Source organism: Tinamus guttatus, unplaced genomic scaffold, assembly GCF_059628265.1.
Source record: "Tinamus guttatus ecotype Peru unplaced genomic scaffold, ASM5962826v1 Tinamus_guttatus_pri_ptg000364l, whole genome shotgun sequence".
Classification (NCBI taxonomy): domain Eukaryota; kingdom Metazoa; phylum Chordata; class Aves; order Tinamiformes; family Tinamidae; genus Tinamus; species Tinamus guttatus.
In genome coordinates this window covers 3,430,197-3,447,985 of record NW_028288898.1, presented here as the reverse complement: position 1 = coordinate 3,447,985, position 17,789 = coordinate 3,430,197, and the positions used below count along the sequence as shown (strand labels likewise).

Below are 17,789 nucleotides of genomic sequence, written 5' to 3'. Positions count from 1 at the left end.
TTCCTGTTCCTGCTTTGCATGCATGACTCCCATCGCAATTGCCTTGAAATTGGAGGGCAGGCGGCAGAGAGATGCCCCAAACAACGGCCGATCCGTTACCGAATCCTTCCTTGAAGGGCCCGTACGTGGGGTGCGCTTGGAACCTTCTGCCCCAGTGCGACCAGGAGCTCTCATCTTGACCGCCAGCAGTACCAGAACTCTGCAAAGGTTTTATAACTTTGAAAACACCCATTAACACTTTATAGAGGTGCAGCAATGTTCCCACCTGCCTGGAGCAGCAGGGATGCCGGGACTTGCCGACCCTCCAGCTGCAGAGGGGCTGGGATGGCGGGCAGCCCCGTTACGCTGCGGTGGCCGCGTTCGCGTTGCCTGTGGCCATAGCAGCGGGGGCAGAGGGCAGTTTTCCCGTGTTTGTTCGGTTTTTCCTAGCGGGTGTGAGCTACGCGTCCCTTGGGGATGCGTTGCTACCTGTCAGCAGTGAGAACAGGACTCTGGTGCCCTTGGGCTTTCCTGGTTCAGAGGCTGTGCAGCGAATATCTTGAGGGGAGGAATAAACATCAGCATGAACTCCTAGGGTGAGGGATCTGCAGTCTGGTCATTCCGCTCTTCTCACACTGCTCGAGTGTCTCAAAAGTGGTTTTCGTTGCCCAGGTGCCAGCGCTGTTTCCGTCTTTCCTTGGGTAGTTACTGAAAATTGAGCTACAGACCAAGCTGAGGTGATCTGTGGTAAAACGGCCCTCTCTGCTGTCTCCATCCTCAGTCCCTCCCTCATCCCTAGCTCCGCAGCTTCCCAGGCCAGGACTTGGGTCTTGAAGGCAGCAATAGTAGTTCTTCTAACTGGGCTTGATCCACTGCCAAAGAGAGTCAAGGTAAATTCAAATCCAATAAGCAGCCACTTGTTGTAGGGCTGTAGCATTGTGGGTTAACAGCCCCTGGGAAATGGCTTTTTTTTTTTTTTGAGAAAATATTTAAGCAGGAATATTGAGTGTTCCCTTAAAAATAGATCCCCAGGGATGACAGCTGCCAGATTGCAGCTCGTGAGCACGGCTGTTCTCCCTGGCACCTATTGCAGTTCCTTCGTGATGCTTTTGTTTTGGAACACGAGCAGAAACGTTCAAAATAGAAATATTGTGATTTGATCAAATGGATCAAGCCTCCCAGAATGCGAAACTTCACCCTCCCTCCCTGGCCTAGTTAAGTGATGCCTTTTAAAGCGGTTTGCATCCCACCTTTGTTGTAGTAGCGCTGTTGTTGCGCGGTGCCTTAACCTTGCAGCGCTACGGAGGGTCTCTGCGATTCTCTTGCCTTTCGCCCAGAGCTGCTGGCTGCTGCCTTTGCCCTTGTATCCAGCCTGCCCTTGTGCCCCAGTCTCACACCTGCAAGGCCAGCACTGCTGGGCAGTGGCACCGTGTCTGCCCTGCCCAGTTTCTCGTGGGATGTGACTGCCACCCATGAGTGAATCACACTTTTTCCCCCCAGCCTTTTCACCCTCCTTTCCTAGTTTTTGGTTCATGCCAGTGGGAGAAAATAGACCTTGGGATACAACATTAGCTGGTAGTAATTTAAATAGTAAGTGTTCCCCAGTAATAGCCCTGAACCATCTGTGCCTGATCGCAGCCCGCTGCTGTATGTCGTAAGCCAGCAGAGAGATGGAGTGGGGCCTGGGGAAATGATCAAGAAATCCTGGGGGAAAGCAAGGGGGAAGCTGGAGCCCAGGAGAGCGGCTCACCTGGGGAGCCTCAGCGCTTCTCTCCCCAGCTGGTCGGTCCTCTACAGCGTGAGCAGACGAGCAACTTCAGCCAGAGGAAAGATGGTCTTTTTTGTCCCCTCTTACCAGGCTGCACCTTGGCTGCGCCAGGCGCAAGGCTGGGAGCAGGGATGAATTTCTAGGTAGATCAACTTGAATCTTGTTCGTTGTTTTTGTCACCTTCTTACTCTTTTATCAGGTGGCTTCAGAGTTTCCGTTGGATGCTCAGCAAATCCAAGCTTTTGACCAACTCTGCCGACTCAACCGAGGAACCTCCAGAGTACGTTCTGCTGCTTTTCCTTTTGGCTTTAAATTGGTAAAGACAGTTTAAGTGGGTGCCATGGACCCGCTGTTTCCTGCCCTTAGCAGATGGCTAGGGGTTTCTGGCTGCTGTGGCAGAAGGTGAGCTCCACGTGAGCTCTCCAGGTCCTTCCACACCTCACACTGCGTGTGCCCAGGCAGTCTGCTCAGGCTGCGTGTTTTCTGCCTTGCAGTTGGCTCTCCTGACCGAGCTGTCCCGCAGTCACGGCGGTGAGAAGCACGGGCTGCTCAGCGTTTCCCACGGGGACCCTGCGGCCAGCAGCGTCTTCCAGGACGAGACTTTCCAGCTGCACCTGGCTCCCCCTCCGCTCGCCGAAGACTAGCGCCTCCGCCCTCCAGCCGCAGGAACCACGGTTGGTCTGGGGCCTCGGTGCAGGGAAACCTCTCTGCCTTGACACTGGACTTCTGCCCCCTTCCCCAGCGTGTGGCCCTGGGGCCTGCACCAGCCCTGGGCCATGTGCCCATGGGCAAAGGACGTGCAGCCGGCGTGTGCCCAGCACCCCTGTGTCTTGCAGGGCTGCGCTGAGGTTGCTCACGGGTGCTGCATCTGGGTGTTAATTTTAGCGCGTGCAAAACTGTTGTTTCGCCAAGGCCTGGCCCGCGGCCCCCCGGAAAGAGCCCGGGATGGTTTGATGGCACAAACCGGTGGCCTGGGAAGGCTGGAGCCTGCCAGGAAACGCTGCGTGTGTGAGGAAACTCACCCGGGTGCCGGCTGTTCCTCCGACCTCCCATTAAAAAAAGGCCCTTGGTGGAATTTGGTTGTGCGAGTCGTGCGCAAGGGGAGCGGTAACGGGCTGCGGGGCTGGCAGTGCCACTGGCTGCTGCTGTCGAGTACCTCTGCCACTGGGTTCCAGTAGCAAAGGGCTGTGTCTGGTCCCTGTCCCGCTGTGGGCAGCTTGTCCCAGCACAGCCACGTTGGACCTGAGCGTTGGGTTTTCCCCCCAAGTCCAGTACCCGGGACATCCATGAGCCCGGACAGGAGCTGCTGCGCTCCATTGGGCTCTGCTGCACTTCTGCCCATAGCACAGAGCGGATGCTTCCAGGTGCCATCGTGGCACTTATGGTTGAAACCACAAGTGACCGTTCCTTTGCTGGAAACCTCAAAATGCTTCGCTGCAGTATGGAGAGCGCACAGTTACTTAGGACAAACAGAAGAGCTCCAGTTGTTTAGTATTTTATTAAAGAAGTAACATACACACCTCTCCCTGGCAGAGTGGAGCAACAAGCTCAGGGCAAGTCTTGTACAGCAGAGCTTTGCCCGTGTTGTGCAAAGGAAAGAAATCCCCTTGGTGTGAGGATGGTGTTTCTGACCTAGGGTGAGTGATGTGAGCTCGGCGAGAAAGGGGCCACAGTGCTGGCGGCTAAAACACTTCCCAGAACCAGCCCTGTCCCACACCAGGCTGCTCCACTGACTTTTACTGGTACAAGAGAAGGGAGAGGCAGCTTTATTGTGCTTAAGACATCTGAACAAATCCTGGTATAGGAGATACTCACAGCTTGTGAATATTGCTAATTACTTACAGTTAAGAAAGAAGGTATCTTGACGACAGTGATATGAAGCTGCAAGACCACAGGATCTTAAGGGTAAGTCTTGGGCGAAAAAGCCTAACTGATTTGTCACTACCCCAAGAGCAGGCCCCCGTGTGCTCCCTCTTGCACGTAGTGGGGTCCTAGTGCCCCTTCCTGTGCCTGGCACCCCACACGTGACAGTGGGTGGCAGGTCCTGCTGCCATTAGTACCTGGGGGTCGCACCCGCCAGGCACACGCGCGAGGGCTGCAGCTCTCCACTCGGGTTACACGTGAAAGATTAAATGTGAGTAAATGCTGTAGGTTCATACATAATGCTTTCTTCTACCTATGAAATGTGTCTGGTCAAAAGACAGCAAAACGTTGTTAGAAACCTTGGTTAACCAAGAAAGACAACCCCACCCTTAAAAAATAAATAAATCCTATTTAGTGTTTACTACGGCCTTCATTTAAATGCCCTCAGAACACCGGAATACTTTTAAGTGCCTCGTGAGAATGTATCTGCTCATGCAATGGCCCAAATTCCTCATTTAACAAGCATTGCACTTTTTATAGAAGTCATCAAAACTATAAAACCTATTATTTTTGTCTGAAAGTGTTAAGTCTAAAAAGTACAGGATTACTTTATAACCATTTATGTTAAGTTCCTAGCACACGCGCAGGTGCACGTGCACACACGCACTGTTACCTAAACATTTGCTAAAGGTACTGATTACAAAGTGTATAAAATTAGTAATACATTGTCAGGATACAGTGAGAGCGATGAGCCATTCTAGAACACAGACTACGATCTAGTATCAGTCACTAAACTGTACACGTTTATACAGCCTTATATTCACTACTGACTTTTGAAACGTAAACAGTAAATACACAAAGAAATTCAGTAATGCTGTTGAAAACACAGTTATTACTGACTCCAACTGCTTCAAGCTGACTGAAATCTTCCGAGAAAGACGGTTTTGTTTTGCCGAGCGTAGCTGAAACAAAGCTACCAGCAAAACAGCTCTTGTGTTTGCAGCTATTTAAGGAAAATCTCGTTTAGACGCCGCTGTTGAACTGGATGAAAAGGAGAGCAAAGCCAAAGCTGCCTCTCCCAGGTACCGTGACCGTGGGCTGTGTTTTGCTGAGCGCCACCGCCACGCTGTGCCAAGCTCTGCCAACACAGCGGTGCGGCTGGGGAGCAATTTCTTTTCTCTTATTTCTTTTTTTTTTTTTAATGTGTTATCCTTCAGGCAGACAGGGGCCCTGAGGCCATTTGGTGCTGAGCGCGCGCTGCTCCTGAGGGCATTTTGCGTTTTTGGAGGTAGTCAGTGCCTTTCACCTGCCCTTCTGCACCTCCGTCCAGAAGGGCAGCGGCTTGGGCCGTGCTCCTTCCTCGCTCCCTCCTCTCCCTCCTGCTGAGCTGCAAAAGCCCAAACCCCTTCCCCAAGACCCACGCCGGGAAGCGACTACCTGGCTGCAGGCAATGACTGACCTCCGGAGCACGAGTTGCCTTTTCGGGAGATTTCAGAGCCTGACCCACCTCCGCGGATGCCCGGTGCATAGCCTGGAGAAACGGGGGAGGCACTTTGTGCGTTCTCTAGCCGGCCGTAGCGCCCGGCCCCAGGGGCAGGGAGGGCCAGCGCGCAAGGATGCCCGGGCGCCAGGAGAGCACCTCCTGCCTCCGCAGCCCCTGCAAGCAGCCTGGCAGAGGAAACCCCCGGGTGGCACATCTCCACGCGAGCGGTGGGACACGGCGTGGCCCACGCAACGAAAAGGGCCTGGTTCGGCTATAAACGTCTTAGGATTTATCACTATCTTACGTGCAGACACGGGAGAGTCAGTAGGGCTGAGAACACGTAAAAATTGCTCAGCTCGCCGCTTGCTCGCCTGCGCGCGAGTCCCGCGACCGCACTCCCGTGCGGAATCTGAAAAATTGAGTGCACTGGAAAAAAGGGATTGTCAGAAAAACAGAAAATATAAATACTACAAAAGCAACATTACTGAGTGGGAATTGGACTGATCTGCTTCCACCTTGCTGGATCACACGGTGGTTTCTATAGTCTCGATCACTTCCATTTCGCACTGCGAGGGTGACAGGAGCGGGCACTCATCGGGCTCCCAGCTGCTGTCGGGGCTGTAGTCTTCCTCCGAGCTCAGCTCCGCGCCCCCCTCCGTGTCCTCATCGCACGACTCCACGTAGTGAACCCCCACCGCGTTGATGCCGGAGTCCTCGGAGCTGGAGGGCGACGAGCAGTGCTCCGGTTTTGGCGTATTGCTCTCGTGTGTGATTAAGGCATTGCGAACGGGCACCTCCTCGGCCTTGGCCTTGTGCGGCGCCGGCGGGGGCTGCCGCTGCACGTAGCACATCTTCCCATTGATGCATTTCACCCGGTAGTTGTCGATGAAGAGGTCCGCGATGGTGCAGAACTGCGGGGAATCCGGCGGCAGAGGCGGCTGGAAGACGGGCGCAAACTTCAGGAAGTGTTCGGTGAGGGACACGGAGATCTGGATCGTGTTGGTGGATTCCCGAGGGCGAACGGGAATTTCGGTGCTGGGAAGCTGCTCTACAGGCGTCATGGGCTGATAGACATATTTGCCTGTGGGGAAAACAGAACAGCAGTATTAAAAGATTATATCTGGGGCAAAAAGATACCACAAACATGTAATGTTCACCCTAAGTGGTTAATACCAGCTAGTAGAGCCTTCATGTCAGCAGCCACTTTGTTTGCAGTGGTCTAAAAACATGCAAAGAAGTGCCATTTTTTCCTCCTTTTCCTCCCTGAATGCAGACCAGTTCTACCAGTTCTACATTGCTAAAATGATTTAGTTATTATATGCAGGGTACTCACTGTAATGCAAAATGCTTCCATGGTCTTTTTTCTAGACACTGAATAGGGTTTTGTTCTGTATTGTAAACTAGGGGCTTCAGACGTGTTTGCAAGTGGAATTTTAAGGCGAAAAATAAGGGAATTCCCAAGGCATAGAAATGCCTTTGACATTTTGATAATGTGGTTAAGTAATAAGAAAATAGGATTATGCTGGCTATAGAGGGAATACCAAGTGCGAATAGAAAAGCACAACTGCTAGTCTGGACTAAAAAAAAGAGCAAAGAAAGAGCAGGAAATCAGTACTTTGTTAGGAAAAACTGAGCAACCTGAGGCTATGCCAAAGACTCTAAAATGCTGCATTTTACTTGCACGAAGTCTCTGAAAGATTCACATCTCCCCAGGGGTTCATAAACTATGAAAGCACAAATTTCCAGAAGACTTGCAAGTAGTGGGACTCTCAGAAGAGTTACGATGCAGCAGCTATAAATACTACAAATGCCGCTTCGCAAGGAGAAGGGATCAAAGCAACGGAGCGTTTGGATGTCCGAAGCTCTTCCAGGTGAAGAGCAGGCAGCCACCCAGGTTCCTGGTGCCTGCGTGACTCAGGCTCTGCTGCCCTCAGGAGATGCAACTACCGCATGTCCCTCTGCTCGGGGGTGGGTGAATTCCTGACTCCTTTGGGAAACCAGAGCAGCGCTCACCTGCTGGAAGGCAGCGCTTCCACTCCGCGACGGTGGAGCAGAGCGGGGAGGGAAGGGCTCTCTTCTCCCTCTCAGCCTCTTTTTGATGGGCAATCCCACCCTTCACACGTGAGCCCTTCCAGACAAGACAAACAGCTCTGGGAAGAGGCCGTGGCAAAGGCTGGAAAGCAAAGCACGTCCTTGTTCCACGGCAGGGAGCAGCCGAAGCAGCTGCTTTCCAGCTGGCTGAACGCGCCACCGTCTTGAGCAGAACCTGTCCGAGAGGACTCGGATTTTCTCCACTGAAAGTAACTGCCACATGTGCTGGCCAAGGAACCGTGGGAAAGGAAAAGTAGGGGATTTAAGCCGAGGTAGCTTGCAGCACAGGCATTAAAAGGAATGAAGGATTCATCTAATTTGCCTTTTTAAGGCAAAGCAGGCAGGGAAGAAAATCACTGACAAACCTTTAACTGGAGGAAACAGATACATTTCATGGGCTTCCTCTCAGCTTCTCACAGAAGCAGAAATCTGCTTTCCCTCACAAACCGGGGATCAGCGAATGCAGCAGTTGAAACTCCAGGTTGGTGTTTGCAGTCTCTGCCTCGGCTTTAGGACCCCAGGTGCTCACGGACGGGCAAGGTCTTGCTTCGGCTTCGGCTCTGCTTGAAGCCCCCTTCTCGCCGCAGCTGCTGAAACGCAAAGGCTTAAACCGACTCCCGTGGAGGGAAAGGTCCGAGAGCAGCGGCAGGGGAGATGAAGCCCAGCGCATGTGGCAGTTCTCCCCTGGGTTTCAAAGCTGCCACGCTGGCACTAATTTCAGGGTAGAAGCAAACAGCGACTACTTCGCTAACAGAGGCTTTCGAGCGGCCGACAACGTTCGCTCACGTTCCAAGGACAAGCGCAGCCAGGACAAGGTGGAAACTGCCCGTCAGAAAGGCACCGAACTGGGGGCTCCATAATGTTGTTTGCAGCTCCTTACCCTACCTACGGAGCGTAAGCACATCGGGCACGATGAGTTTCAGAAGTTGAACAATAAAGCCAAGTCAGCTGGCGAGGGCCGCGGCCGCGCTCCGTGCAGACCCAGGTGCTAGACCAGGCTCCGCAGGGCAGCTCATTCCCTGCCTCACTCGCCACTTCTGCCTGGGCGGAAGGCAGCAATTTGACGATGGAAAAATACCGCAAAAGCTGAACGCAGGGGGTTTTGGCCAAAAATCAGACTCAGTTTGCTGCATTCGCAGACGTTTGGGAAGATCATAAACACGGTAATAGTTGCTATAGAGAAGCTTCACAGTTCGAGCTTTGCAGTCCTGCCAACACTGTAAGAGGCTAAGAAGTGGAAGCAAGTTACGGTTCGTCTCCTTGGTGCTTAATGGGAAATGTGTGAAAGGAGCCTCTGCCAAAATTATTTCGTGGTAAGTCTGCACGACAGCCATATGTTGACAGACTATATGATCAGAGGCAAGACAACTGAGAGATTCAGCAGTAGGTATGTTGGATACACGTAACCGTTTGCCCCAGCTGAAAGCGTGTACCAGGACCTGCACCGTCTGCTGCTGCACGCGCAAAGCTCTGCTCTCGCACCAACAAAACTGGTTTGTGCTCAGCTAAAACCAGAGCTTGTGTTTCCACTTCTTCGTTACTCAGTTCGCTCTCATGACAGTCTGAAGAATGAGACTTGTAGTGAATTACTGCACGCGAGCCCCTACCTAACTGCAAAGCAGCCACTCGAAGCACGGGCAAGGAGGTAGCTCTTTGCCCTGCCTCTCTCTTCACAGAAATACCATTTTATTGCCAAAAACCGACGGACGCTGTTCACTGAAGCCTTGGCTCTGCTCCTCTGGTGCTACCTGCCTGCACGCTCGTGCAACTCGGAAAATATTTTATCCCCCAAAGTACACGCGCTCATACATAGATTTACACGTGCATGTATATGGTCTGTTCGAGGCTATGATTACCACACGAAGTGGTTGATTGGCTGGAAGCTGAATTAAAGTGTCTCCTCCGGCACCCAAAAACACATAGGTGAAGCCTTTCGGAGAAAGCCACGCGGTCACGTCTGCCTGATTTTTTGCTAATTGAGCACTCCGTATGCATCCTCACCAGAGAGACGCAGCAGCAATTTCCGGGGCTAATACAAAATAACTTAACCATGAAATAAGCAGAGGTGCTGTTTAAACATTTTATTCTCCGCTTCCCCTCGTCCCAGCATTCGAGGTTACCTCTGACATTCGTTAACATGCTCAGCATATTAAAATAAGAAGAAATCCATCTTTTGGCTGCGAGCTTTCTCGCGACTAACCCTGGCTTCTCACCCTCTCGCAACACTCCCGTGCCAGGACAGGGACTTTCCCTGGCTCCACTGGCAGATGTGATCTACAGGCACCTGTAGATGAAAGCACCAGAGCTTTGTGTCACAAACCACTAAAATAGGGATGTGCATCGGCAAAGTTCCTTGGCAGCTTTGTGAAAAGAAATGCATGAAAACGCAGGCGTGCTCTTTGCAATGCTTAGAAGTTCAGCTAGCCTTTTTTTCCTCAACAGTGTTTGCACTACACGTCACCACGGTGCCACTTGCCAAGTTTCTCAACAGGCAAATAGCAAAAATGTGCTCCAAAGCTCCGAGTAAACCCAGCAGCACACAGAGAAGCGGCTTACGCGGGAGGGAGGTCAGTCCCAGTGCAAAGAGCAGCATCACCCACCCGGCGAGCTCTACCTGGGCACCTTGCGGCCTCCAGAGCGCGACGGCAACGCGAGCAGCCCGTGAACCTTCCGCTCCCAGGCCAGCTCGATCCGAGATGTGGATTTAGCACGGGGCAGATTAAACCAGAGGCGTTCAATGCGAAGCCGAGGAGAGTTTGCAACACAAGGGCTCTTCCAAATCCATGTACGCAGTAAAACCTTGGCAATCTGTCTCTCAAACAGCACCTTGCTTCATAGCAAACGATGCAGAACTACCAAAGTGTCTATGAAGGGGCCTTGTTTTGTATCCCACTGGTGGGACAGAAGAGACCCAAGGCTTCTCTTTGGGGAGAGCTGCCCGGATGCGCCGCCCTGCAAAGCCTTAACGAATTTGTCTTGCGTGTGGTGCCAGGTTGCCGGTGCCTGGATTGCCCGGCAGCCCATGGACAGCGTCCGCATTGTGGGGCACCACGGTGGGTTCCCAGGATCCTGCGAGGGCCGCGGGTGGCGCAGCCGAAACGGGGACGATGTTCGTCGGCCCCACCGGCTGCGGGGAGGCAGACGATGGCTTCGCTCCTTCCTCCTTTCTTCCCACGGTGAGATGCCTGGCTTGGAACAACAACAACAACCACCAGACTTCACCAGGTACCGCAGGAGCTCCAAATTACGCTCTGCTTGGAGCATGGTAACAGCTTCGGCAGAGGGATGAGGACAAACGGTAGCAGAAACTAGGAGGATATTTACAGAAGCCACATGTAAAACAAAAAAGAAACCAAATTACAATCCCCTGCTAGCCCCATTTCCCTTTTTTTGCATCACATGGAACAGCCAGGACGTCACATCTAACAAAACACCATGGGATGTGCAGGGAACGGGAGCCATGGAGCTGCTGAGGGAAAAGAAGAGTATTTCAGGACCCTCTGAGGTACTGTTAGCTTTATGGTGCAGTAACTGGAAGATGTTTGGTGGAGCTGAATGGCACCATCGCTGCCTTCAATGAATTGTGACTGCAATGCCCGCCAGCTTTGAAGGATCCTCCTAGATAGAGATATGGGACACCTTGACCCAAGTGGTATCTTTGCCCTGGCTTCTTCCAAACAGAAAGTACCCAGAGATCGTTCAGAGGCATTTCTAGTGCTGCGAGCACAACCAGACAGGTAACACGTGCTCCAAAGACAGGCCAGACACCACAGGTGAACTGTAGTAACTCCGGCTTCACCACAACGGAAGGCGAAGTCATGCAAGAGCACGTAACTACACCGAGAAACCTCAGCCGCCTTCAGAGGTAGCTCGTTACAAAAAGCAAAATAAATCGCACGTTTTCACAGAAGTGCCAAATCAGAGCACAAATCTGTGCTGCTCATTGAGGCTCTGGGGAGAACTGCTCTGGCTACCTTTCTACAGCAGCTCCTCCAGCAGGTTCACCGGGATTTTGTACCGTTGCCAACTCCTTTCCCACGTGAAGTAGAGATGTTCCCTGTCACTGCTGTATAGTGGCAGAGACAGCTGTGACAGCCTGTGACTTGACAAGCCATGAGCTTTTCATGGGAAACCAAGAAAGAGGGGAGAAGAAAGAAAGTTTTTCTTCATCGTAATTTGTAGTTTAATGCCCTTCTATCCTGAGTTGTTCTAAATACAAAAAGGATCATGCTTCTGCATGCTGCGAGCTGTCTCGCTTCTCAAGGCACTCTGCACTTCCACTTACAGCAGGCAGCTATTAAATGCAAACAAACTCCAGCTCTTCCCTGTATCAGCCCTGCTCTTTCCCCTCCTTTCTTACACTGATGCACCAGATTGAAACAAAAAGCAGCCCCAGAGGGCCTAGAAATGCTTCATGCAGCCATAAACTCCCTTAGAGGGACCAGATTTGTTTAGTAACCGTTAAAAGGGAACATAAGATTGACATCCCAAATGGCACCGCACGGCCCTGGCTGCTTCTGTAAGGAGCTCAACAACTGCTACGTGGACTGCGGGTATTAGGGGAAGAGCAACGCTGCGGCCCCGCGTGACAGAGCCGCTTCCGTGCCCTCCGCGAGCGCAGGCAGGCGCGGCGGGTCACGGCTGCGCCCTGAACCCACGGGTGGTCGCCACCGTCCCTCTGCAGAGGGGAGCTGCTGCTCTCTGCACCTTCTTCTGAAGGAATTTATCCCCCGGCTTGTGCTGGGCATTTTTTTAAAATCATTAAGGAAAATAGCAAAAAATGGATCTGTGTTCAATGTTGATTTTACAAAACCAGCTCCTGCAACCTCTACTCAGGATTCAACGTCCCATCGTATTCACCCAGAGCGGAGGGTCCTGACACCGGTACGGTAACAGAGAAGAGCAACCATGGAGCAGTGTCAAAAGCTGCCTGTAAGGAACAAAGTCGTTTCCTGGCATGGAGAAATGCCAGGCGCTAGAACACAGGAGTCACGGCCTGCCGGCAGACGCGCTGCCCCGTGAGCTCCTCCACGGGACGCCGCTGTCGTCCTGGGACTTGCTCCGCGAGGAGAACAGCTCCCGCGTCCTCGAAGAGACAGTTCTCTGCCAACCGTCCGCGCTGCGGCTTGCTCCGGTCCGGGCGCGCAGCCGGGGCGGGAGGCCGGGTGCGCTCATCCTGCTTTGGCGCTCACTCATCCTTATGGCCGCAGTCCATCTTCCTGGCGCGCTCTGGGAGGAGCGGCGGCCCGTGCTCCGCGCTGCACCTGCGTCACCACCCTCCCGCTGCCCGAGCACGGGTCTCCCGCTGCTGCGACGTCTGCGCCGCGGCGCTGGCACCGCCATCCTGCCGCGTCGGCTCGGGGCGCCCTGCCACCCGTGTTCCGTTGTTTTGCAGGGGCTTATCTGCACATATGGGCACTCCTCCTTCGTTCGTGATTCTGCTCCAAGCCTCTACTGCAAAAGCACCTTTGTGGAGAATTTAAGGCAGAAAAGGCCCCAGGAAGCCCCTCGCTGGGCAGGGCAAGGAAAAGGCTTCAGGGCCAGGTGTGAGCACAACCAAACAGCAGTTGTGAGAACAGACAGGTGGGCTCTCGAGCTCCAGTGGAAAAGAGAATATAAATGTATGGCTCACATTAAAACGGCTTTACGACATTGGTAATATATAAATTCCAACTGTTATGTTGCCTAAATTAAGGTATGATAAAAAAACAGGCCCAGTTGCCAAGCAATCATGTTTTACTTTCCTAGTGGGTTTTTGACTTCCATCTAGATGAATATACTGAACTATTGACAAAAATATCATTAAATTGCACCAACTGCACTTCCTGAATTCTGCGGTCTGTTGCTACGTAAAGATGATTCTTTAAGATGAGAACCAAAACGAAACATACGCTGCATCTTAGGGAAATAAATTCATGAAGGCACTGGGATAAAAATGACTAGGCAGAAAAACACGGTCACTTTATGGATATACGTATGGCCACATACTACCTGGAGCCGAATGTGCTCTCAGCAGCTTCTTTCTTTAACACAAGCTCGTGCTGCCCCTCAGCCAACCCCACGCTGCCGCAGACGCCGTCCGGGAGCATCTCGGGCTGTCGCTGGCGAAGCACTTTGGGTTCTGTCGGTGTCTCGCAGAGACGCCGAGTCCCAGCGTAACCTCACCAAGGCGCAGACCTCGCTCCGGTGGCGCAGCTGGAAGCGGCTCACGAGGCCCAGCCGCTGCCGGGAAACGTGAGGTCCTGGGCTGGGTACCTGAGCGCCCTCCCGGGCGCTTGCAGCAAATCCGAGGAGACAGTCTGCTCCGCAGGCCCGCCGGACGGCAACCACGGCGGCGACGGGCTCGGTGCGCCGGCTGTCCTGCCGGGCACGGCCGGGACGCGGCGGGAGGTGCGGGCTAAGAGCACAGAGCAGCCAGCAGCAACAAGGAGAGCCAAGGTGCGCAGGGAGGCAGCGCGGCCGCGGGCTTCTGCAGAGAATCAAACTCGGAGCCGCTTTCCTCCCTGCAGACCCCAGGAAGGAAGCGGCGCGTTCGCCCCGTGCGCTGCAGCTGCTGCAAGAGCTTTGTGTGGGGCCGAAGTGCCTGAGGAAAAAAGCCTGGAGGATTTTAGCGGAATCAAGAGCTCCGGGTCGGAGTGAGGCTCAGCCTCCAGCACTGAGCCTCCCGAACGTCCCGAATGCTGGGACACGGGCAGCCACAGCAGCAGAGGAGAGGGAACGTTAGGGAATGTTTCTGTGAATCCAGCTCCTGGGATGGCCGGAGTGATTATGAAACACAGCTTCATTGTCGGGCACAAAAAGGAATGGGTTTTGGCTGCCGGGAAGCGTTTTGGCATCCGAGGTCCCCTTTCTGTGGACTTTCGGAGGAAGACGTGCAGTGATTCCTCTTCAGACCTGTACATGAAGATTCAGCACTACCAGGCGTGCTCACAAGTGGAATTCCAAGCTTTTCCTTTGGTGTATGGCTGCTGTGTGGCACTGGGGATTGTAACCAGAGCAACTCCGTGTTACCCTGAGGATTTCCTAACGAACAACTGCAGGTTCTCACAAAGGCACCGAGCTTCCCACCAAGTTAGGCACAATCTCTGTATTTGTGCTGTGCCTCCAAGAGGCACAGAATTAAGTCTGTTCCTACTGTGATTCAGGGATTACAGCTAGAACCAGAGCAACAAAACCCGCTCCAGTTCTGGAATGGTGTATCCCCCACAGAAGCAGCGGATGACTGTTTGCCCTCAGTGTCACACTCCAGAAAACAGTAAGGTGACACTCTTAGTTCCCTCGCATGCAGCTTAGTGACATGAAGTGAATGTCAGAGGCCTTCAAAACACAGGTGAAGAGAAGATCCTGCACAGCCACAGGCAGCAAATCCTCATTAAAAGGAGGATTTATGGTTCTGTATTACAAGCTGGAAAATCTACCTTTCTGCGAGTTTGGCCCAGCGCTCAGCATAACGCCTTGCCTGTGCACAAACATTTCTTGCAGACACATTGGCTTAAACTGGATGGACGTCTGAATCCTTTTCAGTGGAAGTGCAAAAGAAAAAAACATGTTTATCCACACTGGGCTTCTTTGGGGATCCTGTAGACGGTGGCCACAACCATTTTTCTAATGTGGAGGGAAGGCAGAAGCAGCCTCGCAGGCAGACGCTCCTTGTGGCACGGGAAATGAATGGTTTTGTGTAAAGATGTTATGAAAATGTAGGTGTTTGAAAGGGAGAGGAACAACACGAAGAGCAGCTCTTTGCTCCACGCACACCCAACTTTCTCCAGTGAGCTATTTCTTAGGAAGTAAAATTAGAAACCGTGCACCAGAGCTGACATGCACCTCAGTACGGACCCGTTCTGGCATGAGCAGGGCACCACCACGCTACCAACGTCCTGCTGTCCAAGCTGTCCTCTTACTCTGGAAGAAGGTGATCTGAGCAATGTAAAGTCCCCAGCCTGCACCTAAACGCCAGCAGGCCGCTGGCTGCAAGGGGAACAGCTCTGTGCTGGTCCCCCGCACTTCTGCACTGCTGCCCTGGGGCTCCTCATGCACCGAGCCGGGCTTTGCTGTCACGCAGGCGGCACGAGCTGAGCACTCGAGGTTCTTGGAGCTCTTTGGATACACTAAAAAGTCTCTGCCATCTCACCTGCCAGCAGTTATTGCCTTTTTACGGACAGCAAGCCAGGGAGGCAGAGCGAGCTGGAAGAGCTGCTCGCACGCCAACAGAGACGGCCACGGGGAATTCGCTCCAGCTTCTTCTCAATTATTACTTCTACATCCAAGCAGCTCCGTGATGCTAAATTACTTCTGTCACGGAAACAAGCAGAGGTGAGGCTGAACACACACGAGAAGCCAAGCCCGGGGGTTGTCCTTCCTCAGCGCGCTATGAGCTGACCTTCTCCAGGACCTTGCACGAGGATGGAGAATTATCCTTCACAGACCCTTCTGATTGCCATGGAGCTGCCCGCACCCCAACGCGGCTCTTAGGAGTCATGGAAAAGCCCTTTCAAGGACACCCCGAAGATTCCTCCAACAGTATTACAGCACCATGTTTACGAAGGATTACTTCCAATACTGTTTAATTACAGCTCCGACCCATATATAATTTTTCCATTATAGGCCTCGCTCTTACCCCTTTTAAGTCCAATTCCATTATTCTGCGAGAGCCGGAGACAGGGAGATGTGCAGCGCTGAAATTTGTATTAGGCAATAGCGGGGAAGAAGAGAGCGCTTCCTCCAAGCTTTCAAGAGATTAGACAAGGAAATGAGGCCCGTGGCCTCCTTTCATCTACATGTATAGTTTCATGAGGCAAATGTACCTCAAAGCTGGCCTCGGAGGCCTCCAATGAAAGCCATGCCTTGCCTTCCTAAGCAGCCTATTCCCAAGCTTCACTTCTCGCACTAGTTCAAGAAAGTTTTCTAATATCCAGACCTGAAGTTTCCTTGCCAAGTGCTGCGTGGTTGTCCTCCGAGCCCGTGCAGAGAAGGACCAGGACGCAGCCGGCTCCTCAAGGCCGCCTTCGTGTCCCGCGGCGGCCACCTCATCTTCCCGCAGCCCCTCGGCTTTCGCGCCTCCCCGTAGATGGCAGTTTGGGAACTTGTGATCCCCGCGGGACCTCCCTGTTGTTTCTCCAAGTGCAACGCTCAGAACTAAACCGCTATTCTGGTTTACTCGTTACCGAGCTGAGCAAACTAATTAAATCGCGTGCCTTGCAATGCTCCTCTTACTGCTTCCCCAAGTGAAGGCTTGGGTTTCGCTTTTGGATTTGCTACCAACACGGCCTCCGGCCGATGACGCATATTCAGTCCATGATCCATCTTAATCCCTAGATCCTGCTCCACAATGCGGCCACTCCAGGTGTTCCCGACTTCACATCGGACTTCCCAGCACCGTCGCGCGCTCGTGGTGGATACCTCTGGCTGGAGTCCCTATCCTGCCTGCCGCGGTGCGTGTACACCCATGGATCTTGAGGCCAGAAATGAGTAACTAAGAGCAGAGAAACTCTGGAAGAGAAGAGTCTCACCAGCCCGTAACGCGGGGGCCGCGGGGTGAGTGATGAGACCCCCCAAGCGGGGCACCGCGGTCCCCTTGCAGCGGGCAGCCATGACGGCAGCTCCCCGCACAACGGTGACCACGGGCTGACCGCGGGCGACCCCCCGCATCAGAACGCGGCTCCTAAACCCCCATTTCCCTGGAGCCAAAGCTGCCGTCCACATAAAAGGGAGCTGCTCCAGCAGGCCCTCGTCCCCGCTCGGACGGGGGAGAGGAGGGCAGAGGGAAACCCGCACGACGGGGTCCGCAGGGCCGCGGCGCCGCCATCCCGTTACCCCCGGGGCCGGGGCGTGGGGCCGGGGTTCGGCGGCGCCCTGCGGCGCCGCCGAACCCCGGCCCCACGTCCCGGCCCCGGGCGGGCGGACAAGTCGCGCGGCGCCCGCCACAGGGTCCCCGCGGCGGCGCCCCGCTCCCCTCCCGCCCCACGCGGCCGTTAGGGCCGTTAGCGCCCGCTCACTCACAGTGGCACCAGCCCAGGTGGCAGCACCAGTGCAGGCGGAAGCAGCGGCCGTGGCTGTGCGTGGCGCAGAGCGAGAGCCCGTCGCACGGCTGGAAGTCGGGTCTGCCCGCGCAGCTGCGGGCCAGCGCCTGAGCCTCGTCCAGCTTCTCGCTCTTCGCCGCCGCCCCGCTCATGGCGCCGCCGCTCCGCCCGCAGCGCCCGCTCTGCAGCGGCCGGCAGCGGCAGCGCGAGCGGGAGGAGCGGGAGGAGGGGACGGCGCCGCAGCCGCAGCGGGGAGCGCCCGCCCGCCCCGCGCCGCGGGGGGCAGCGCCGCGGGCAGGGCCCGGCCGAGCCCGCCCCGCGCTCCGCCCGGGGCCCGGCCCCGTCCCGGAGCCGCCGCTCCGTGGGGCAGCCCCGGCGCCGCCCGCTCTCGCCAAAGCGCCCCGCGCGCGTCCTCGGGATCGGCCCCACGCGCTGCCTCCCTGGGGCGGCTGCCGTCCCGCGTGGACCGCGCGGGGTGCTTGGCCGGGGAGGCGAGCGGGGCGCCAGGGAGGAGGGCGCTTGGGCTCGCGGGCAGCTCGCGGCACCCGCTGCTCCCCTGGGGCGGCTCTGCCGCCGGCCGCAGCCT

At 54.6% G+C, this 17,789-nt stretch overlaps 2 protein-coding genes across 4 annotated transcripts in view; one reads left to right on the top strand and one right to left on the bottom strand.

Annotated features, from left to right (window-relative positions):
- Positions 1 to 2,457, top strand: part of VPS8 (VPS8 subunit of CORVET complex) — a 53,838-nt gene extending 51,381 nt beyond the window's left edge. For 2 of the 3 annotated variants that reach the window (XM_088530270.1, XM_088530269.1), the window contains exons 44-45: positions 1,947 to 2,027; positions 2,242 to 2,457. In XM_088530270.1, coding sequence (XP_088386396.1) covers positions 1,947 to 2,027; positions 2,242 to 2,391 — 231 coding nt within the window. In that variant the 3' untranslated portion in view covers positions 2,392 to 2,457. The remainder of the gene's footprint in view (positions 1 to 1,946; positions 2,028 to 2,241) is intronic. The other variant, XM_088530272.1, reaches the window with a different exon arrangement.
- A 3,063-nt stretch (positions 2,458 to 5,520) lies between these two features.
- On the bottom strand, positions 5,521 to 17,410 carry CUNH3orf70 (chromosome unknown C3orf70 homolog). The gene is made up of 2 exons (XM_088530196.1): positions 17,184 to 17,410; positions 5,521 to 6,174 (listed from the first exon to the last, which is right to left on the bottom strand). Exons 1-2 carry the CDS (start codon positions 17,353 to 17,355, stop codon positions 5,618 to 5,620), a joined length of 729 nt encoding a protein of 242 aa, XP_088386322.1. The 5' UTR covers positions 17,356 to 17,410; the 3' UTR covers positions 5,521 to 5,617.
- Between the last annotated feature and the right edge of the window lie 379 nt (positions 17,411 to 17,789).

Coding starts and splice junctions, on each gene's coding strand:
- CUNH3orf70 (XM_088530196.1), bottom strand. CDS start 17,355: ATGAGCGGGGCGGCGGCGAAGAGCGAGAAGCTGGACGAGGCTCAGGCG. Junction 6,175..17,183: donor CCACCTGGGCTGGTGCCACT/GTGAGTGAGCGG, acceptor TTTTCCCCACAG/GCAAATATGTCTATCAGCCC.